Source organism: Lepidothrix coronata, unplaced genomic scaffold, assembly GCF_001604755.1.
Source record: "Lepidothrix coronata isolate B3197 unplaced genomic scaffold, Lepidothrix_coronata-1.0 Scaffold33, whole genome shotgun sequence".
NCBI classification, from domain to species: domain Eukaryota; kingdom Metazoa; phylum Chordata; class Aves; order Passeriformes; family Pipridae; genus Lepidothrix; species Lepidothrix coronata.
In genome coordinates this window covers 5,666,063-5,690,229 of record NW_016690213.1, presented here as the reverse complement: position 1 = coordinate 5,690,229, position 24,167 = coordinate 5,666,063, and the positions used below count along the sequence as shown (strand labels likewise).

Here is a 24,167-nt window from a genome sequence, read left to right as displayed (position 1 = left end):
AATGGTCAATCAAATTTTGGGTTGCAAAATAAGAGATACGAAGGTCTTTAATAGTGACTTTTTTTCCATGTGTTTCCCATAAGTGCATGGGTTATTAAAAATAGACTCTCCATGCATTCTCATTTAAAAACAAGCAAAAATAATCTAGAAAATATGTAACCTTTCTAAACAAGTGGTTAAACCAGCACAGACAAAACTAATACAATAAACAAGTTTGACTTCTGTGTTGAAATCTTAAAATATAATTATGTGCATTTAAATTAAGCTGGTGATTAACTTGAAACTTTCTTTTAGAGAGAGATGCCAGGAGGAATAGCGAAAGTGGGCTAGAAATGCATTGCAATGAAGATGTCGATCAGTGGGAATAAAGAACAATTTGTACCTTCCAGTGAGGTTTCTGAGAAATTGAAAAATGTTTCTAGAAAGGGGGGTGACCTGCTCTCCACCTACCAGAAGAACATTCAGTGAGGTCTAACTACACAGTCATAATCTTAGAAATTCTGAACAAACATGAGAATTCTTTCATGACCTGTTCAGCACACCAGGATCAGCAGCTAATGGCTACCAGGAAGCGACAAACGAACAGCCTGTCAAGGTTGTATTTGTAATAGAAGACATTAGTGAAAGAAACAACTGCTCTTCAGTAACACAAATTCCTGAAACAACCATGCAAAAAGACTAACTCCCTGATGCATGTCATTTAGATTCTGAGATTTCTGGTTAAGCACCTTCTACTATTCTCTGTTCAGACAGAGCGTGGCACAACCAGATCTCATTCACTGAGCCCTTATAGCACAAGAAGCATAATTAATGATGATGACAACAATTACAAAGTAGTTTAAGGAAAAGCTCTGGCAAATAGATACATTAAGAATTGCAGAGAAAGTTTTCATCCCATGGGATACTTTCTATGAACAGATCTTTGCAAAGGGACACTACAACATAGAACAGTAATACAATTTTTCTTGCTGTATTGATTCTACCTAAGTTAAACGCCTGGAACAAATCCTCCGGATATTTTGATTAACAAGCTGTATCTATGTTACAGATATTTTTTTCATGCAGACCTTCTGCCATGACATGCCAATCAACAATAATCATATTTGCAAACCTGAGAGCCTTCAAGTAAATGAGCTAAGAAGAACAGGGAAATCTTTTCCAAACTCATATATTTTGAATTACATGTTAAATACATAACCTGATGCAGTCTGAATTCTAAGGACTTTGCTGGCTATTTCAATGCAAAAGACCAAGTTATCAACCTAAACAAAATACTGCCCATTCACAAAATGCCATGACTTCAGAGCAGCCTTTATTGTAAAATATCACCTTATGTTCCTTATCTTGTGCAACTTTAATATTTTACAAGCAGATGAATCTGAAGATGAATGTATTGGAAGTTGTGGTGTTTTATTGCAATTCAACTACCTGCTCTAAAATGGGCAATCTGTAATTGTATAGAAAGACAATTGCATAATGCAAACTGAGACATCTAATGATAAATAATCATTACAATTGATTCGACATGGTACCTAAAGAGTTTTGAATAGTTATTAAATTTTTATTACATATTACCTCTAATAAACACAGTTAAGAAAACTATGTCAAGGTCATTATGAAGTTTCTACAGTTGATTCAATACTGACATATTTCAAATGGCAACTTAATTTCTAAGTTGGTAGAAAGCTACTGTAAGTATACATTTGTGTCACACATAAACCAATAACTCCAAAGAAACAAACCTACAATGGCAAATGCAGCAGGCAGGTCACAACCTTTTAAATATAGCAACACCTGTCTTTCAGTATATATAAAACTGACTTTGCTGAAAATGTTTTTAATCATTCCTCAGGCAATTTACCTCTCTCGCCCACTTGCTGGCCATCTGTTATTCCAGTTTATAAACTGAATCATTGTGTCATTGTATTAGTTATGTTTTAAAATTTCAGCCTGCATTCGGATCTAGATTAGCTACACTGGAGCTCTTGAGTATTCCCCAATTCAAAAAAATAATTAAAAAAATTTTACTCACAAAACTCTATAAGCACTAAAGGAAAAAAAAAAAAAAGAAAAAAAGAGATGAAAAGACACTTCCAAAGCATGTCAATAAAACAGTCAATGAGTGCACTTCAGTCTAGAAATAATGCATTCGCTACAGCAACACTGAATTAATACAGCAAATCAATATGACCTTGAACAAGAAGCAGCACTGAAGAAATGAGTAACAGAATGTCTTACAGATTCTCCTGTTCACTGACAGACTGATACACACACACAGCCTTCTACATAGCCCAGGCAGAAGTTCAAGATACAAGACTAAAACCTGTGCAACCATTAGATCCAATTTGCAAAGTAACAGAGAAAAAATAGGATGGATCTTTCTCAAGCTAATTCCTTCTTACAAACATGGGTCTACTATAAACTTTGTTTTTCTTATAACTGCATACATAACGTGGAGTCACCAGATGTTTGGTTAATAGAAGGAGTGACTGATTACACGCTTTGCAAGACTGACAAACTATTCTGATAGAGTAACAACAACAGCAGCCACCCACATTTTGGTTTGGTCTCCCAAGCAAGAAGTAAGCCATCAGAAATTCTTATTCTTGAAGATGTTATGTGCTTGCATAAGGCCCAGTACATGGCTCAAAGAATTATGTAAAAAATTCCAACTCACACTATCAGTTGCTGTGCCAGGTTCAGAGAAGCCACATTTGTTTGTTTGACCAAAGGGATTTGCTTTTGCAATATCTCTTAAAGTTCTGAGTGGGCAGTTACTATTTGTCAACACTTAAAAAATCCAACAGAAGTATTAGAATTATTAAAAAAAAAAATCAATAAATAGAACTTTACCAATTAACTGTTGCAGTTATTTTAGGCTGTGAATGGGCACCTTAGTGCATATCTACATTTGGGAAGTTTTCACTGATACAGCTGCTTCCATTCATAGGAAACAAATATGGATTTACTCTGAATGAACAAAGCCCTTCCAAATAAAGTAAATCTACAGAAGGTAAATAACTCCGCATCTCAATTCTGACAAAGCAAGTGGAAAAAGGTGATTCACAGGTGTTACAGAAATACTGATTCCATAGTTCAAAATGGAGAATTAAAAAACTGTATTTTAAAAGGTGTTTTCTCACCCTCTTCCTATGTCAATATCACCAACGCACGCTAAAGTATTTTGCAGAACTGATTTTGAAGCACAATATGGGAATCTTCACATTTTAACAGAAAAAATTAAATCCTAACTTTGGATAACATCACCTTCTGTGTGACAAACAGTTTATCTAGTATTTTCTTTTCAGTATGTGGGCCAGACAGTTCCTCCTACAGAATTTACGAAAGATTACTAGAATAAATAGTTACTCACCATCCCTCTCAGTGCAATACAAACATTCAGAAGCTATAAGAGACTCCAAAACAGCATTAGTGTAAAAACTAGACTGGAATTTAATGGAAGCAAGTTCTATAAAATTATGTATTCAGAACAAATCTAAATTCCCTGAGATTTGAACAATCCATTGGGATGAGTTGGCCGGGCTGCAAGATATGCAGTGGAGAGCAGTCTAAAAGCCTTGGGCTTTCCAGGTTGCCTCCTAAGAAGTGCACTGTTTACTGCTGGAGAAGTCGAGCTTCTTCTTCAGGTGGCTTCTGAAAGCAATTTCACCATACAGAGTGGCAGAGAAGCTGACACAGCTCTGTAACCTCCCATGGATTTGTAGCTTGGCTTTAGAATGGGAAAAAAATTGCAAGTAGCAAAGACAGCAACTTGACTGTTCTTTCTACAGTTCCACATATAAATATCTGCTAGATACTGATATTGATACATAAAGCTGGCTCTCAAAAAGTCTGTGTCTGCCTAGGGAGAGGCAGAAAAACTTTACCTCCCTTTGTAACCTGCCATATTTCCATCTGCTCTGTACACCTAAGCCACAGAAGTAATGAGAGTCCATGAATGATTCAGCTTAGACAAAGGGGAGGGGGGGAGGAAGAGGAATTGTATACTTTTGTTGAGGAAGTCAGCTTTTAACAATGAACTGGTTTCATTGTTTTGTCATGTAAATGCAAATAGGGCAGAGAAATAAGCAATCCGGCAGCTGGGACTAAGGGAAAATTGAATTTTAAGAGGTATATGGTAACAACATAAGCTTACTTTCAATTTATATAGGGATTTATTTACACAAGGGCTCATTTGGAAAATTAGGACTTCTGCCTCTTAGAGGCAGTGTAACAATGCTCTCTGTCCATATCAATGGGTCCAAGTAATCTTAAGTCAATTATACCAAAACAGAATTTGGATATCTGTCTTAAAAAAATCTTTTAGAAGTGCCAAATAACTGAAGTTACATTATTGACTGCTGATAACTAGAAACCTGCTTATATCACCTAGAAGAAGCAAGTCTAGTTTTCAGTACACAGCATTACAAGACAATAGTGGTCGGTGAGTATATACTACATTTCAGCAGTTGAAATGTTTTACTGCTTTTTTAAAAAAACTGGTAACTGAGAAACATGCAACTTGATTGCTTCCTCCAGTTAAAATTGTTGCTACAGGTATTTTTATTTTCATGAATTGCCATTTTTTTTTGCCTCCAGAATTCCAGGTGAAATAGTGATACCCACTTGCTATGCACTCTGTCACTATTCACAATGAAAAGTGGAGTTCAAAAACAAGATCCTAGTTAACAAATTAGGTCAAGAGTGGAAATCATCTCAACTAACCCTTGCCGCTCAAAGTCATGCACTTAGTATAACCTTAATCTTACGTTCCTTTTATATTCAAGAAATACAGATGAAGTACTGTGAACTTACCCATTGAAATTCATAAAATACATATCAGATGTATTCTCTTTACATACATACATATGTAAATACGTATATATCCATAAAATGAAAGAGGCGTTTTTGAAACACATAGAATAAGCTACTTTCATGTGGTTTAGGTGTTTCTGTTCACTACACAAGGATCCATACAGTTGTTATGTTACACTAGGTGCTTCATTAAGATAGCTGAATATCCAAAATTAGCTAGGCCATGGTCCTAACAAAGGAGTCCAAAATGAGGATTTCATAACATCACTAACAAAACACCACAAAAACGAACTGTTTACAAACTGTTGTACAAATGTGGTCCAATTTCCCTTGTGAGGAAAACTGTAACTTTCCTAGAGAATTTTGCAATACTTCTACACAACACTTTTCCACAGGTATTTAATTGCATGGAAAGCTCTAAAGGTATACAAGTCCAATTGCATTTCATAAGCACCAATTTCTCCAGAGTTCTACCAAATTCACCCCAACTAAAGCCTCTTGGTCTTCCTGAGGGCTTCCCATAAGACAACATTCCATAAGCTGTTTTCCCTCCCTTGCTGGCCAGTTTCCATTTGAGCGTTCCCTTCAATGCTAATGTAGCGACACAAATTCTAGTTCTGCAAGTTTCTTTCCAAGCCCCTTTCAAGTGTCACAGGGTAATGCACCACATAATAAAGGAGTCATTACCATAGCCATTTTTTTATTTTCCTGTATAAAAGGCTAGAGAGTTCTAAACAACTTTTGAAGAACAACATAACACCCTTCTTCCTGCCTTGTTGACAGTCTGACACACTTGAATGCATCTTGTGATGAAACACTAACAGTATGCTCATCTGGGTATCAATTAGCTATCAGTGGACAGTTGAAAGAACATTTACCTGGCCTATGACATAATCACATCAATGCTTTTAACCACATTTCAGTTAATCATTGTCAGGCCAGTTAAAAAGATAAGTGGAAACTACTATTTAACTGAGATTTTCTTGAATATGCAGGAAGAAAAAAGGCAGAGCATATCTTATGTGGGTACAAAATGTGGCTATAAAGTTTGAATAACAGCTTCCTTCATTTTTAAAATTCGGGATTTACAGCAATATGTGTTTTTGTAAGCTACTGCTAGTAATTGGTCGGAGTGCAGCAATTCATTACAGAGAACAGAAAGATAAACATGCTCTTCCGCTATTTCTCAACTGTGCCAGGCAAAATAATTTCATTTCATAGCATTTTAGGTTTCAGGTCCTGTCAGGGTTTATGTGAATCTTCTTTATGTACCGTGAACCAACAATAACCTCGTTTAGCTGAGCTCTATGAGCTCCTGGGAGAAGCTGATCAAAGCTGATTGGTGGACATAAATTAAAATAATCAAACCCAAACCAATCATCTAGGCCTTTTCAGCAGATCAGGCTGTCATCAAGTGCATGACTAAACTACACAGATCTGCTTCTTCATAAATTATCTTGTTCCCACCATGTATCATTTCACTCTGTTCAAAGTTATCTTTAGAAACTTTAGAAAATTATCTTTAGATTTTTTTCTCAAGAATTTAATAAATACTTCTCTTCTATATTTGGAGTTTTTTCCAGCATGTAACTGCTGTGTCATAAAAATGAAAACACCTCTTAAAATTATAACATTTTGGTCATTCCTTCACTTGAAAAAGAAAACATTTAGTGGAAAAATACCAAATATTAGAATAATTTAAAAAGCAAATAAACTCTAGCCCCTCAACTTTGACATCTTATCATTTCTACCTACATAATGGTTAGCAGTCTTCAGAAAAAAAAGATTCTGGAAGTTTCCTCTGGAAATTAATCCTACTAAACTACTATCAGTTCATTGCTGGCCTTTTAGTTGGTGTTGTTACCATTAGGGATTAACAGAGTAAGACAAAACTACAACTTGCTTATTGACTCACTGGCAGATAAATCAAAATGTGTTCATTTTTACTTGACCTCACACAGATTTTAGAGCATATCAGCACACACCTCCTCTAATACTTCCATTACAGAGACCCTTGGAAGATTCCATTCATGAAAAAATAAGATAAAATATTGAAAGTCCCTACCTTCACCTGATGATCCTGAAAGGTCTATGATGACATACACTCTCCCTTCTGGCTCCAAGTCAATCTGTAATCAAGAAAAGAATTAGAAAAAAAACACCTTAGAATGGCTCCCAAAGCAAGTGACTGCACAGGCAGGAAACAAAAAGTTTCCAAACATCACAAAGCCAAGGTGTAGGCAGGACACACTGACTCCCAACAGAGCCTCCTTTTGCAAAGCGGTGTTGGGGACTCTGTACCTTCACTGGAGTAAAAAAGAAGTGTACATGCTTGGAAAGTTGGAGCTCAGTGAATTTTATGTGTCAAATATTTGAAGCACTGTTCTGCCATACATTTATACCACTATTTGCAAGAAGACAAGGAAGAAAGTTAAAACCTGCTATAACTAAATAACTTTTTTACTGTAATTTATACTGAGCCCAGCTATGCAAATGTGGAAAACAACACTGTGACCTATTCAGATCCCAGCAAGACAGATCAGCTCTGGTCACAGAACGGGGGAAATGAACACACACAGCTTGTAGGGCCGGTTAACACGTGTTTATAATACTCCCTTTGTATCTCCACCGGGAAAAAGAAATACATGCTTTATCCTCTTTTTCTGAAACACAAAATTTGTTTATTTCTGCACCATTCTGGTAGATTTTAAGGAGCCTTTGCTCTCATGGAGATCACTTTCACTCTGCATGAAATACAGGTGCTCAGTATTAAACTGCCATATTTCCAAGATTTCACAGGCTGCGAGAATAAGCTCCTGTAACTTTTAGGCACTGCAATGAAGAGCTCATTACAAATCTTCCTGTATTTCACCATGTTTCATCAGTAATTCTAAATATTGCTGGATTTGACTATCTTAATGGTGCGCCACATATTAAAAAGAATTTTTGCCACCATCCATCCCTTAAAAATTAAACTGTAACTAAAACATTATGTAATCAATAGCTCTTACTGTCACATAGCAGCTGTCGTGATTTCAGAGACTGAGTGACGTGATGTGACTTACATTAAAATACAGTATTTTCAACCTATTTTAGTAAGAAAAGCACACAGAGAAAATTGTGTGCCTGCTGCCAGGGTGCCTCAAGGGGCCTTGTCTGCCAGGTCCTGTCCTGTGTCTCACCACTTCATCCTGGAACGGGCGGTCAAGGAAGCACCGGGCAGCCCCAGTCATGGCCATCAGGTGCCTCCCTGAGGATGGGGGCAGGCCAGGGCCATGCCCTGGCCAGGATATGAGCTCTGCTCTCCATGACAGAAACCCCCCAAACTTGCTTGATGCTTCTGCTACTCTGAGGCAACCACACACGGAGCTTGTGGCTGGGAACAGGCAACCTCCCCTCCCACCTCATCACAGCCTTCCTCTTCCTCCTGTGCCTCCCCCCTGCTCTGCTACAGCAGGGGAATGTGGTCTTGCTTTCCCTGTGTCAGCAAACAACACCAAGTGTCGCCCTCCTAAGTCACGAGTGACATCAGGGCATAGCACTAGGGCAGCATGAGGTGATAACCAGGAGATCACCGATTTACACTAACGACTTAGGAGACCAAACGATTGGTCTTGGCAAATCAGCAAGTAAATGAGGAAAGGAAGGAGGTAGCAGAACATCCAGGCTATGCCATGCTTTGCCAGCCTACGTTCAGAGGGCAGCTTCATGGGGCCACCTTTTTTGTGTCTAGGTTTCTCTCATCACCTGAGAGGACCTTGACAAGAGGGGCACCTCTGCTTTCTCCCCTCTTTTTGGCCACGGCTGCTGAATGCATCAGGGTGATGCAAGCTCCTCTTTCCACTGACCAGCTTCTCACAGAAATGCTTCTCTGTCCTTCAAGAGTGAGCTGGTAGAGGAGTTCACAGGTCCGGCTGATGTCATTGGACCAACGGATCAAGAAAATGATCTCAGCAGCTGTATTTTAAATAGATGAGGCAGGAAATAGGTGTTAGCAAGGCCAGGGGTTACTCAGAGGAGAAGAAAATAAAAGCACGGTTGAGTGGCTTTTTTATAAATAATAGTGTTGAATATTCAAGTAAAGACATTTGTAACAATTTCTGAATTGGCTGCATGAGTTCTATGGGGGAGGTTTTTGGGCTTTTTTGGCTTTTTTTTTGTTTTAAATAAAGCTGCTGATCTTGAAAGACTGCTCTTCTCCCTTTGCCATTTTTAAATAAGAAAAATATTAGAAGATCAGAGGCACAGGTGGATGAATAGACTTTGATGTCTATGCTGAGGGAGGCTTTTGAAAAACTGCTATAGCACTCAACAGATGGCTGTATTAAAGACAGATATGTCTAATGCTCTGTTTGTATCAGCACCATACTCTGTTTGTTAAGCTTTCAGTAAAATACTTTATGCAGTTCAAATCCCAGCGTGCACACACACACATAAAACTCCAACACCATCCCTGCAGAAGAATCAGGCGTCTGGAGGAGTTAGTGCCCACCATCACAAAATCTCTCTTCTGCCCATTTAATTACAAACAGCATTGGAAGCAACTCAGGAAAAAGACTGGAGCACTGAAATCAAGTTTCCATTACCCATCAAGTGGACTGTTTTCATTTATATTTTATTAGAAATGATGCTTACTGATTTTGAATTGGAAATTTTGCTGATGCTTTAAGCAAAATGAACCGTTTATGAAATTGAATCTCTTTTACAAAGACAGCATGTTTTAGTCTTAAAATATTCTAATACCAAGAAGAATGAAATGGACATTCTTATCTTTATATTTATAAAATACCCACATTTCATTTCAGTGAGTACCTGTGCTGACAATCTCATCAGTCACACAAATTAGTAGTTTTGCCAGAAGCCAGCAGCTCAGCTGTCTCAGCTGACCTTACATATAAAAAGAACACCCCAGCAAAAGCAGAGTCCCCTAAACTGATAAGAATCCTTTGTTTTATCTGAGGTATTTCATTTACCAAGGTAAATAGAGAATAAAAAGGGCTGATTCTACCTTAATTTTTAATTAAAAATTTCTAATTGAATGCCTAGAAACATAATGCCATAAGTACCTCCAAAATAGTCATATTACTAGAATACGCATGCCTTTTCTTTCAATCTGCACATTAAACTACACTTAGACTCTGCAATGTCATTTTATAAATAAGTAACAAAAGATGCATACAGCAAAATCTGAAGTTCCCATGCATTTTTCACCAAATGCCCTGAAAATTATCACATGTGAAATGCTCTTAGACATATGTAACCAGAAACAGAATGACTGGCCAAATTCAGCTGAATATAACAGATATTCTTGAATTAAATGGAAATAGTCTGATCATGGCAATTCTGATTCTGACCCTTCTACTTGACTAAAAATACTCCCTCTGAATGCAGCCAAGCTTTTATACATGCAGAAAGACACTATGAGAAGATATCTAAAAAGACATGACTATTCAAAAGGACAACAGAGAACAAGGCAAGATGCAAACTAGGGATGGGATGGAGGAGTTGATACAAAAGCAGCTTTCCTGCAAGCAAGACATATTGCAAAATATGCGCCTCGCACATATACATCACATTTTCCACATGCAGCAAAACATGTAACAACTATCATTGAGCAAAATGTTTGATCACCAAAGCATTTTATCCTGTTACTGACCCATGCTATTGTTGTGACTTTCGCTAAAATACAGCTTTAGCATGTGTAAGTATGATTAATTATAAAGGTACTTTAAACAACTTCTATATTGTTCAAATAATCCATATGTGGCAGCATATTGAGATGAGTACAATCATTGCTGGAAAGCAGCACAGATCATCAAAAACTGCAGGCACGAATAAAACCTATTAGTAGCCTGTTTCAGGGAACAAAAGGCAACCATCCATAAAACCAGACATACTTTCAGAGGAAAAAACCCGTGTTGAAACCAAGGCCAAGCTTCAGCATATTGAAGGCATTTATACAGTTTCACAGTCATTAATGGATTTTATTTTCAACACCCTTCTGAGACAGTTCCCCATCTGCAAAATGGGATACTCCCAAAGGCACAAGCTAAGCTAAATGACTTGCCAGAAAGTCATACAAGAAGGCTATAGTTAAACAAAAAAACTCTGGTCTCCAGAGGCCCAGACTGCCCACTGGACCATTTCTCCTACTCCTCAGTTAAGCTTCACTTTGTCAAGCGATACACATCCTGTCTTCCAGCAGTACCAGAGACTACCAAGCACTCTTTTTTTTTTTTTTTAAACAGCTTTAATGGTACATATCTAGGAGCCAATTTCCTTTCTTCTCCATTCAGTTAATACTAAGCTGTAAAAACAATACAACCAAACAAAAAATGGCATAAATATTTCTCTGCACCATTTCCAAAGCACCACAGTTCTTGGGCAACTCTGGAATAACACAAAATTCAATCAAACTATGCAGAATATTGTGAAAATGGTTCAGCTTCTCCTCAATATTTGTTTTTTTGCAAGTTCTTAACTCCTATGTATTCTTCTGAAAAACTGAGCCCTAAGCTCAGCTAGAAGCTCACTCTTTTTCTCCTCTCAGGTGCAAGACATTAATTCCCACCCCTAAAAATAAGAAACTTGGACAGCATTCTCTTAGACTACGATTTTCTAATGAAACCACATACTCACTAATCTTACAGAGATGAGGAAGATTAGGATATGCTATGAAAATACTCAGATTGCACTGATGCTTCATATTTGAATATGAATAAGCCTGAATAATTCTGTCAGCATTTGGGTTGGGCTTTTTTTTGTTCTATTTGACAGCACCAGCACAGAGATTTTGCATGCTTTATGGAGCAAACTGAGACCTGTTGTAAACAAGTAATAAACTACTGTCTTCAACGGCTCAGTGCCCCATTGCCATAAGTTTTCATTTGATCATAAGAGAGTCCATCAGCCATCTATATTCCAATACAAGAATGTCACCTAAGACTGAGTGCACTGCACTCATTTAAAAGCCAACTTGTTTAAAGAGAAATTTAAGGACAGTCATTGACAGAAATGCAGATCTGAAATAAACAATGAGTAGATAAATGCATTTTCCATAACTGAACTTCCCAATAGCACAAAGGTTGAGTCAGTTCTACTCTGATCTTCCTTTAGCTAGACAGTATATGAAACAATGCAAAACTCCTTTAAACCTACAGCTGTTGAGGATTTTGGCAACAGTATAAACCTAAACAGACTGCATAAGCCACAGAAACAGAAAGAATTAAATCATAAAACCTGCTTTGCACCTCTTCTTGTGATGCTCTAGGATTATCTGATATTTGGGTAGCTTAAAGCATAAACATCCAAGCACATGATCTGTCACTGCAGATGGTTATTTGAGTCACATCAGACTTGAGAAGTCAGTATGTTTTAACCCTTACTGAGCACAGCACAACAAAGTTTCTCGCTGAACATACAACTTCTCTGAAAGAAGGGAAGAAATTGTGCTTATAGTGCCGATAGCTGCAAAGGCTGAAGGGGTGGGGTGGGGGTTCATCTGTCTGCTATTTTTAGAGGCATTTACTTATCCAATTTTGATAAAATATTATTTCCATGAAAATGCATAAGAAAATCAGAACAGTTATAACGTAATAGAAAATGAATGGAAATAGTCTGAGCTGGTCTTAGCCATGAAATTTTTCTGCTTCAATTTAGACAGCTAATACAGTACCTATTTTAACTTATTTAAAACAAAAAAATTAAAACATTAACAGTGATTTTTTTAATATAGTCAAAATGACTGAAGCCCAAGTTATTTAAAAACTTTCAAAACCACCATCAGCATTGGAACAGAAGCAAACTTGACCAAAAAAAAAACAACTAGAGGTATGATTAAACTTGCAAACTTGCTACCCAGCATTCACACCCGAATCCCTAGCAAGCTCACCTGAAATGAATAGTTTTGCAAAAAGCTGCATAAGGTCAGCAAAACAGCTGAGAAATAGTTATTTAATAACATTATCTGAAAATTAACAATTTCAAATGTCACATCATTAATTACTTAAGGTAAACTTGACTTTTAAAGAAATTATCCAGAAAACATATATAGAAAACTTCCCTAGAATCTCCATTTTTCTGTGATTTTCCCCCCTCCCATCAGCCTCTTGCTCTTCTGGCAAAGAAAGCAGGGCTCTTTGAAGTCAGTGTACTGCCACAAAGTTCACAAATCTGCCTTTCATTATGCTTGTTATATATTTGATTATTATAATTACAGAGAAACATAACACAGCCTGCTACATTGTAATTGACCACAATGATATACATAAAAGTTCAGAAATTTTGGCCACAGGGGATTCTATCAATTATTTACTCATACTCAAAAGTCAACAAAAAAACCAATCAAATATCTTGCATGACCTACAGAAAACATCAAACACTTTCCAGTGTCAGACACATGCACAGACATAATACGGAACAGAAGCAGCCAGCGAAAAAAAAGATTCAGCTGAAGTAACCACAGTATTCAGAAATCAATTCTAAAACAAGAATCCTTCAGTTACTCAATATAGCATATATAATGCTCAATTGCAGCATCCAGAATCACACATAATATGACTTTGGCCTTCCATGATCTACTGTACCTATGGCACCAAAGAAGGTGCATTTCTGAATGCATAGCGACACACGCACATGTGACATACTCATTTTTGTGTGTTAGAAGGAAGAACAACTTTTACAGACCACTGTGCTGGGACTAGGATGTTCATGGTTCATTTTCTGGCAGAATCCAGAAGGTGAACTTGGACAGCTGGCTATATTTACATGCAACAAGACAGCAGAGCAGTACAAACGGCTGCAAAGGCATCAAGCAGCATGACCACAGAAGGGTCACTGCATGAAACCAAGCTTCTGACTTCATGATCTGAAGAGAATAAAAGATTATCTTCACTTCTTTGAAAGCTTCAGGTGGTGGAGAGTATGTATAGTACAAGGTATTACCTATTATTAACTCGTTTAGGAGTTATATGACAACCTGGTTAGGGTTCCTAAATACCTACACTCACAATTCATGACATCGAGAAATAAATCAATAAGAGAGAGATCTCTTCATGAGCAGAAAAATAAGTCAATGACCTTAAGAGATAAGGCTGCCTGGACTAATCATTCCAGGCATTCTGCATGTGAACAGATCAATGGACACTCGTACTAGTAGGAATGTTTCAGACACGAGTGTGTGCTGTTTGTTGGTTTATTTAACCCAGTACAGTTATTTTGATGATTTAAATGTCTTCTATTATTAAGCCTTATGAAGGCAGGGGAATAAGCCAAAGTTATGTAGTACTTTTTCACTGTATAATACCTACAGTAGAAATGGAGCATTGCATTGCATTATTTTAGTAATGGTAATGAAGGTAAAGCACAAAGGACTTAGACAAGCTGAGAGACAACATGAAGTACAATGCATAAGAGCTGGGTTTGGCTGAGCAACACTCAACTAGACGTTTTGAGTGAAAGTACAGTAAAACCATCTACTGAAAAAAGTCTGCAAAAAGCCATTCACTTCAAACATCTGCCAAATGCATTTCAAGAAAGAAATGAAACTCTTCAGAGCACAAACTCTTTCCTAAACAGATGGTTATTTGATTTAAGAATAAAGGAACTGCATTGCGTGGAAAGATCTGACCTGTAATTTCATCACAAGGCTTTTCAAAATGTATTCTTTAATGCACTAGTGCAGTGTCACTCTTCAAACCATAGGGAAATAATTAGCTGTCAAAAGCATTTAAAACACATTTATTGTCTTGGCCTATGAGCATTTTTAATGTCATGCTACAGAACTGCAACCAGAAGGGAGGGAGTTACCTATACACCTAGCAATAAAACACTGAATAGAGAATCAGGACTGCAAACACAGTGGTTGGCCAATTACTACGTGTTAAAACTGATAAAGGCTGTCAAATTATTTTACCACAGTACAATTTCAGACAACCACTTGCTCCTACACCTAAAACAAACTCCTAGTTAGCATATTTGCTCAATCTAAGGAATCACCTAAACATAATGATTTAAATAGACATTTTGAGTTTCTCTTCATTACAATAATATTTCCTCTGAGTAGACACTTTTCAACACTTTGGACAACCATTATGAAATAGGTATCTGCATAAAAATAAGTACACAGATAAGCAGAGGACCTTAGAATTGACTGTTAGTTTTCCCAGTTACATACAAGTGTTTTGGTGCACTGCATATGTTTTTCCTTATTTCCCTGAGTATTTTCCATATTTCCCTACATCCCTTAAGCAAGACTTTCTGTGTGAAGACTTACAGATTAGGATATCAAAGCAACACTACTTGTTTCCTGTAAACCATGTAGTATATTTCTTCTCTTTATAGTCAAAACACACCTTTCTTGCACTCTCCTCCTGCAAGGTATACTCTGGAGAACTCAAGGAACTCAAGACAGTATAATAGTAGGCGATATCCACATCACATTTCTGTACAATGAATAAAGGAAATATTTGTGCTGATTTTTAGACCTCAGAAATCAGGGAGATTAACAGTTGGAAGATCCAAGACCGAGGTGGTATAAATTAAAATCCTTCCTAAATGCAGTAAAATAATCTTCAAAAACAGGATACAAATAAATGCTAGGAATCGTGATATTTAGATGATGTCAAGTTGCCCACAAAACAAAACCCACGAAAGAGATTATTCTGGAACTTGCCTATTAACCAAAAGTTAATAACCAACGACACCCTGGTTTAAGTAAAGCTTTCTCTTGCCTTAGAGAGATCTTCCCAGATACTAGAAAATAAATATACCTTACATGAAACCTCAGCCCAAACTAAGCAGATAGCGTTAATCTCAGACCCTTCACATATTTTCAAACACTACTGTGCAACACCTGTCAGTAACTTTTGAGAGAGTTCTGACTGGACTAACAGCCATCAGTGAGTCAGACAAAAGAATGGAGCAGGAAATTGAATCCAGTTTCGCTCTAGTTCAGGCTCAGTTGTAAGTAAAGCTGTTCTGGCTTTGTTTCAGTTAACAACAAAACTCACATCTAGGTTTTGTTCCAAATAAAAACCTCTCTATATTAAGACAACTACTACTATTTATGAGTTTGAATTCAGTTCAGCTGCTGGGGAAGAAAGGAGAAAGGCCTTCTTATCTGAAAGGCAAGCACATTAAATGTACTCTCCATTTGAATTCGTGATAGAAACTAATCCTCCATTAGGAAGGAAACAGCTTGATTCAATATGCTGCAAAGGGACAAACTGTATTTTGATGACACTGGCTGGAACTTTTAAGTAGCTTGTTGATGTGCAACACCGGCATCAGCTACAAGCCAGAGTGCAGTAGCAGAGAGAAGAAAAACTCCGATTAGTAAATTTTTACTCTTCTCTTTTGCCAGTTTGATTTAGATATGAATGAGATTCCTCTCCCCACACCTCCCAGCTAAAGTGGTTGAAACCACTGAGTATACAATTCAGATAGCCCTGGAGGTGTGCCCAGAGGTGCCTTTGATCTCAGTAACTGCCTATGAATTACTAAGATCTTTCCCTCAAATTTCCAGAAAACAAACAATATCTTATTTTAAGAAACATCTCTAGAAGCTACAAAAACTTGCCTGATAATTCTGCAGTATCTAAGCTGCTCCTCCTTCTGTGCAAAACTGGACTTTTAACATGACAAAATCCCTGAGCTCCTTTGCAGTTTACCTTAGTGTACCATTCATGAAGTTTTGGCTGATAATCAACGTGTCAGCACTGCTGAGTGTCACTGAGTCACATAGTGACTGACTTGAGTTTTTGTTTCAAGTCTCACCATGGCACCCAAGGCTAAAGAAGGCTGCAGGGCTGAACTCTTTGAATTACCCAGAAGGTCAAACTACACCGAGGTAGTGCCAAAGAGGGGCAGCTCCATGGACAGGCACGAAACAAAGAACACTACTTCAGATAGGCAGAACTGAAGAAAGACGTAGAAATAACATAATACAGGGACAGAAATACCTTCAATTAAAAACACATGTGAATAAGAAGAATAAAGGATGCAGGGAAGCAGACAATCATGTCATGCAGAGAAGAAAATTATATATACAGCTCAGAAGTGGCATGAAATTGTCACAAGGAAACAAAAGGAAGTTAAAAAACATTTCAAGAAAAAAGTCAAGCTAAAATTCTTTGAAAAAAATGCAAAATATGGAAATATTAACCTCTTTTAACCTCATTCTTAAATCTGAGAACACTTCTCATTACTATTTCGGCTGTCTTGCTATGTCAAAAGACCATGGTTTTATTCCAAACATAAAGGGTAGGTTTTTAAAAAGTAATAAAGAAGTTTCGAACAGTTTTAAAATCAAGACACTAAAACCATGACAACTTACTTTATTATTCATCCAGGGAATGGAAGGCTTATCATTTGTTAAAATGTCTCTGTTTAGATATACTTGTAATTGATAATTTTAATAAATTGAATGCAATTTTAAAAAATGTATCTCCTACTTTCCCATTCGGGTTCACCACAGATATGTCTCTATTTTCAAGAAAAGAAACTGAAAAGCAAAAAGGAAATAGCTACCTTACAGAATTATCTAAGTTTGGGTTATAGAAAGGAGATTGCAAAAATATCACAAAAATATTGGTTTCCCAGTTAAAAAAAAATTTCTTCACCAAGCACAAAGATGAAAGCATAAATGCACAAGCTTCAAGAATTACAAATTAATGTTCTTCTGCTAGGTCATGAAGATGGTAGAAAAAGGTATGTTCTACACAAATATTCTCTATGACCTTTCATATATGTATCTGTAAGGTGAGTTTCTTTACAACAAACACTGACATTACAATAAACAATCACTGCATGATATACAAACCACAACAGTTACACAGAATTGGCATCAAGTATTTAAACAAAAGAATCCTTTCTGAAAATATCTCTCCTACTTAGAGCCTGCCAAGAATTGCACTGATTCAGAGACTTTGATCAAGTTACATTCTAAAGAAATTCAATTCCTCCAAAAAGGTAAATTCAAGAATAGCACCGAAACATTTAAGTTTCTTGAACAGAATTGGTTAAAAATGCCTCAAAATTTGACAGAAAATGTAATCCCCAATGCTATCTTATGTGCCTTTCTAAAAAAACTGCCAGGGGAACTAGCATTTTTACTTCCAGAAGAAAACGTTGGAAAATTCTCTCTTTGGTTTTACTTTCCCCCCTTTTTAGAAAGTATTAAAATAAGATCTTTAGATAGGATTTAATAATGTTAGGGTTTTTTTCTAACATAGTTTTTTTGTGTTGCTCTGATGATATTTTATCCTCTGTTTAATCATCAGCTTAGAAAGATTAATGGAGCTAATTCTGTTAACAAAATGGCTATCCTGAGGACTACAATTATCTGTGATTCACTTGGACTTCCTCTGCAGCTTTAGCCATAACAAACCCATAGCAACTGTGAGACTCTTCAGATGTCAGCTGCAAAGCACTTTGTTAAAAGAGCAGCTAAACAGAAAACTGATAAAGTCCATCCTACCCATGTTTAAATGTAAAAAGGAAAAACAAGTAAAATAAAATTTAGTAGCTTGACATACACTGCCAGGCAACCTATACTCCATGAAACAGTGAGACCAGAATGTACCATCTTGAATACAGAGATTACAGAAAAGGAAATGGCAAAAATAGCCACTACTATTATTACTGTTCCTGAAAAGTTAGACAGCACAGTCCACCAGCCAGAAGTGGCACACCAGGAATAGATATATATTCAAAACTTCCTAAGCACAAACACAGTCCCATCCCTCTGCCATTAACTGGCATTTTTCTTTAGCATTTATTTTCGTTTACTGCAGTGTTTTAAAGTGAATTACATGTGGAGTTCTCACACACTAAATATGAATCTGATGTGAACGATGCCTGCTAAACCTTTTTAAAATCTCGCTCTTTCAGACATACAGAAAACTTTCCAGTATTTCCTGGATTTAAGAAAAAAAAAAATCAACAGAAAAATCCATCCTGAGACTTAGTCTGCCTTGTATTGTAGGAATTTGGCTGTTCCTCTTTTAGTCCATGAGGAAACAGGAACAGCAGAGTCATTTACGGTTTTGTTCTTCAAAAAAAATGATTATAATTCAAACCCTTTTTTTGGGGGGGTGGGGAGGCTAGGGGTGGGGTTTGGGTTTCTTTTTTATTTGTTTGTTTTACCTTTTTTTTTTTTTTGATTAATACAAGAGGTTATTCAGGTTTGGGTAACTTCCTTGCAAAAGCTTAGGTTAGATTTCATACAGCCAAATAGTCGGGACTCCTGGAACTGGACTCAAGATAACTGAGTAATTTTTGTTCACTTAGCTGTTAGAATTTAGCTTTAAATGCATAAGAACCATTCGGTTCTGCTAATGGAGGGTAGAGCACACTGCCTACTTATTCCTGTATCAAGTCAAGTAAGTAGAGCGAGGCTAACACCTGTCTTCCAAGAAAGGTTTTCAGTCTTTTCTGAAAATGTCTAGGGATGAAGGATCTGCTACATCCTTTCTTAACCAGTTTCTTTAGTTTATCACTTTTAATGTGAAAGGAAATATGCACTATGATGTCCATTTTAATCTGTCTGGCTAGCCCTCAGTTCTTATTTTACCCTTCTCAGATTAAAAAGCTCTTTACTTTTTTAATGGTACTTTTACATACTCAAATTAAGTAACTTCCCATTCTTCCTTTTATTTAAAGCAAACCAGTGAGCTCAGAGTCTTTCCCTACATAGAATTTTCTCCAATATGTGAATGCTTTCAGAAATCCTACTGTGAGCTCTGTTATTGACCTGCTGGATCACCTTGGGTAATAAACTTGATTAACCCTCTGTGTGCCTATTTCACTTCCTATAATTAGTCTTATTTAGAGTACAAATTTTAAAAAGTTCAGGCTCTCCTTAACACTGTTGTGCAATTAGGCCCTCATCATTTTACCATTATCTACACTGCATTTTGCGGGTTCTAAGCATGCTGCCATATTAATAATCTGAACTGCTAAATCAACTAGGAGTAATCAACCGTTATTGTAGCCTATTGATAACCCTGCACATATGTCTGCCGGAGTGCACTTATCTCTTCCCAAAAAGCATGGAACCTTACCACTTGATTTCAAAAAAATTTCCATTTGGGGTTTACAGCATAAGGCTTTTCAATTCTAATTCCACACGGAGAGGGCAGAGAGAGGTCTTGTAGAAAGTCTCTTTGGCCTTCAATACACTTTTTTTTCTTTAATTTCCAACCAGTTTATAAAATCCTCCATAATCCTCCTATGTTCAGCCTACACTAGAAGGAGGAATAATTTCACACCTGGGGGAAGTGTCATGAAAATTCTGTCAGCTGTAAGAAGGGTGGAGGCAGGCAGGATAGGCTTCCTCAGGAATACATCTAAGTTTTGGATACCCTTCTTCCTCATTCCTCCATGGTCGGCCTAAAATTTCCATGAACGGTATCCCACACAGCTTGCAGAAATCTCTGCCTTAGACAACCCTATAATCAAAACTTAGTTCTATCAAAGTTTGTTTCAAAATTCTCAAAACAGTCTTATCTGAAAAAACTTAACAGGTGATCTGCAATAGGAACTACATATTTACATTTTTTGCTAGAAGTACACAAACAGCTCCCAAAGATTTGCTTGACCACAGTAACAGCAATAATCCAAAGACTTCAAGTACAGAAGAGGAAGTAAAATTACCTTTGTATTGGGGAGGAAAGTTTTTGTGTGGGTTTGGGAGGGGTAGCAGTTGTTTGGTTTGGATTTTTTGGTTTGTTTGTTTTGCCACCTGCCCCCCCTTTTTTTTTTAAATGCAGTGTGTTTTCCTTACTAGGAAGTGAGATGAAAGCAATTCGTGCACAAGTATGACCCTGTTAACTGTTTGGGCAACCCCCCCTTTAAGTAATAAGGTTCTTCTAGATCTTCATGATGTCTGTGTAATATTTCAGAGTAAGACGGATTGTTTCCATTCCTCATTCTCTTACCCTGTCCAATCTCTTGCTTGTGGCTCAGTCAAACATGTTGCATTTTAACTTTTCCCAGGAGTCTACACAGTTTCTGTTTTAGGTTGTTTCAGATTTTGTTCTCTGCAAAGCAGCTGACTTTAGAAGTGCTTTCAATTTATCCCACTACTAAACCACTTCCCCATTAAGGAGAAATGCTCCCTCTCCAAAAATTCAACATATGTATATATGTGTGTGCATGCTAATAAAGTTGTTAAGTATTGAATTCTGAGATGCAGTGGGATCCAGTAAAGATGAAAAAGATGAAAATGTTAGCATTCTTGGGATCTGGCTCAAATAGTAGCTGGTATTCAGCCATGAAGATGTGACTAATTCTGGGCAATTTGGTAATTTTTCTTATATTATCCTCAAAAAAAAAAAATATTATGTAACTTTGGAATTGTGTTCAGAACGGAAGTAAAGCAATTTAGCGGCATTTTCCATATACCCGAGGAAATGCTGAGTAAAAAAATGGAAAATTGTTTTACTATTAAAATTTCTTTAAGATCATTATTTTTTATTTTTTGAAAACTTAATAAAAATCAGGTTAAATCTGAAGCTTGACCTGCAGATTTGTTCTCATTTTTGTCTTAGGTAATTTTAAAAGAAAATCTATTTTTTTTACACCATGAACAGTCCCAACAGTAAACCTGAAACATTACCAGGTATTTTAGAAATACTTTAATGACATTTTTTCCAGTATGACAAAGCTGAACACCCTGTCTAATCTGGTGTCCAGGAGAGCTGTCACTCCTGAGACAGTCAGGATCCTACAGGCATCCAAGTAACATCTGTAAAACAGGTATACCCTAAACCACTCTACAAAGCAAGCAGATGGCATAACCTGGCAGCCACATTGGGCTCTCCTGATACTCCTCACCCCTTGCACCCTTCACTCTTTGACAAATCGTAGACTTTAATGTAGACAGTGGCATCTTTTCTGACTGCTACCATAGATTTACTACAAAGCAAGGGAACTTCACTTTGGCTCACCCCTTGAACAATATCAAAGGAAGGAACTCTCTGACCCAGCAAAGTATAAACTTAAGACCAGACTAGTTTACTTGAATTTATTTTGTTACCATTTAAATGAGATGAGGTTTCTATCCCCCTTTAAAATTCTGTTATCAAATATACAGAGTAAAAACATAAGCAGCAGCAAACATGCTAGCATTAAAAACAATGGAGAGAGACTAGCTCTCCGACTGCATCGGCACATTGCACAGATCTCGCAAGACCTAACAGGCAATTTGACAAGAAAGAACAATATTGGAATGAAAGACAATGCACATAAAAACTCAGCATTTTGAGAATTGACATTTTATCTATATGGTCATCAATTCTCAAGGAGTTTTTTCAGGTACAAAATTAACTAACAATGAATGAATCAATACTTCATTCAGAATTAGTTGCACAATGTGTGGCTTTGGTTTTATAACCATGAAGTAAGGCACATTTTAAAAACATGATTCTATATCAGTTACATGCTGGAAATTACAATTAATTCTGAGAGTTTGAGAAACAGCACTTCATTCTGGGACCCACAGTCTAATTAACTTCTATTAGAGCAACAGCTACTTCAGATACCTCCTACTCTGACTCTTGAATTTTATGGTAGCTTTTCTAGAAATTTAAGAGGTTATTTGAAAAGGTATTTTTATACCAAAATATTTCAGCAGCTAAGCATAAAATCTATTACATTTAATTATCACAATGCATTTGTCATTTTCTATAAAATTACTGAATATCAAGCTTTCTGAGAGGTTTAAATCACTGTTATTTTTGCATCATGTCAATAGTAGTGTTTTGTTTATGGAGTCATTAAAAATGGTAATACAATATAAATAAAAACATGGTTTCATTCTCCTATGGCTAAGAAGCAGAGCACAAGCAAACTAAACTGTATGCTTTACTCTCACCCATTTATCCACCTTGTACTTCCCCTTACTTTGTCCATGCATCAGGTAAATTACTGAGTTCACCTTGCAAAAAATTCTATAAAGAATCGTGTTTGATGGCAGTGTAAGAGCTCCTGTGAAGGATCCTGCATTGAAACACTTCTAGCTTGTGGAAGTGTTGCCCTCCACACCAAATTTACCATGAATCACCACCAGTGAAGGAAAACTGAAACGTTCACTCTGCAGACAGCAGGTCCTCTGAGGGAGCTTTGAGACACTACATGCGGGTGAAAAGAAGCTTTTGGAGAACATGGCAGCAGCAATGGGCTTCCTTGGCTGCAGTCTGGATGTGATGACTGATTCAATCCTTAGTAATAAAACAACTTAACTTCAAAGATAATGAGCTGTCCAGAATCTAGGTAACCACCAAACCTCCTACTGGCTGCAATTTGTATTAGACTGCTATCAGTGACTCTGGGTCTTTCATACAGCTGGCTCTAGCTAACCAATGTTCAAAGAGCATCCCAACAATGTTTGGGCTTAGTAATCCAAAGATTTAAAAATATTAAAAAAAAAAATCTGTCAGGCCTCAAGGTTCCACATTTACTGGAAACATATTTGGGGAGACAGAAAGAAATTATACCCTTACTGACACAGAATTTTATTTCTCTCCCCTAAACCACCTCCCTCTCATGACCACCTCTACTGCTACAGAAATGCTCCACAAAAAGAGATGCAGTCAATAAAAGCAGAATAGAAGACTGACTTTCTTTTTGAGAAATCAGACACACATAACAGCAAAATCATCTGGTTATCTATCTTACTCTCCTTGAAAATATCTGGCACTGCAGATATGGTTATAAGCATGCCCATGCTTTTCTTCTGTCTTATTCCACTATTTGTGATGCATTGATTTTACTAAGTGTCACTAGATGGATGACACAAAAATAAGGATGCCCAAGCAATGATAGTCAGGGATACTTTTATCCCTCAAGTTTATTACAAACCACACACAGCCATCTCTGGAAAGCAGCATCAGAAGAATACAGAGTAGATTTCAAAAGAGGGGAACTTCAACAGGAATGCTGAATGAAGTTCTATTTTAAGCTCCACCACAGAATCTTTAATATCATTCCAATGCTGCTGGGCTCAGATCTGTCAGGAAAAAAAAAAACAAACTCTAAAAAGGAAGGTCTCAGCTGACCTGTGCTTGATTGTAGTATTCCAAACCTAAGGTTTAATTAATTCTCTTACTCATTCTACAGTTGTATGCATGCTGACAATCAAACACCATGAAGCTAAAAATGAAATGACATACTAAGAAAAATTTTGTAGACCAGTTTAAAAATGGGGATTCCTGCTTGCTACTTGAAGAAAGTAAGATACCGAGCAGAGATATAAGCTGTAGTTTGTACATACTGTATAAAAAAAACCCCCTCTAGTCAACAAATCTCTATCTGAAAAATTAATCCAGTTTTATCTTATGGAAATTAATCCA

The 24,167-nt window shown here is 36.9% G+C and overlaps 1 protein-coding gene across 2 annotated transcripts in view; it reads right to left on the bottom strand.

Moving 5' to 3' along the window:
• Positions 1 to 24,167, bottom strand: part of PRKCE (protein kinase C epsilon) — a 288,770-nt gene that overhangs the window by 183,440 nt on the left and 81,163 nt on the right. For both annotated transcript variants that reach the window (XM_017811754.1, XM_017811753.1), the window contains exon 2: positions 6,881 to 6,944. In XM_017811754.1, coding sequence (XP_017667243.1) covers positions 6,881 to 6,944 — 64 coding nt within the window. The remainder of the gene's footprint in view (positions 1 to 6,880; positions 6,945 to 24,167) is intronic.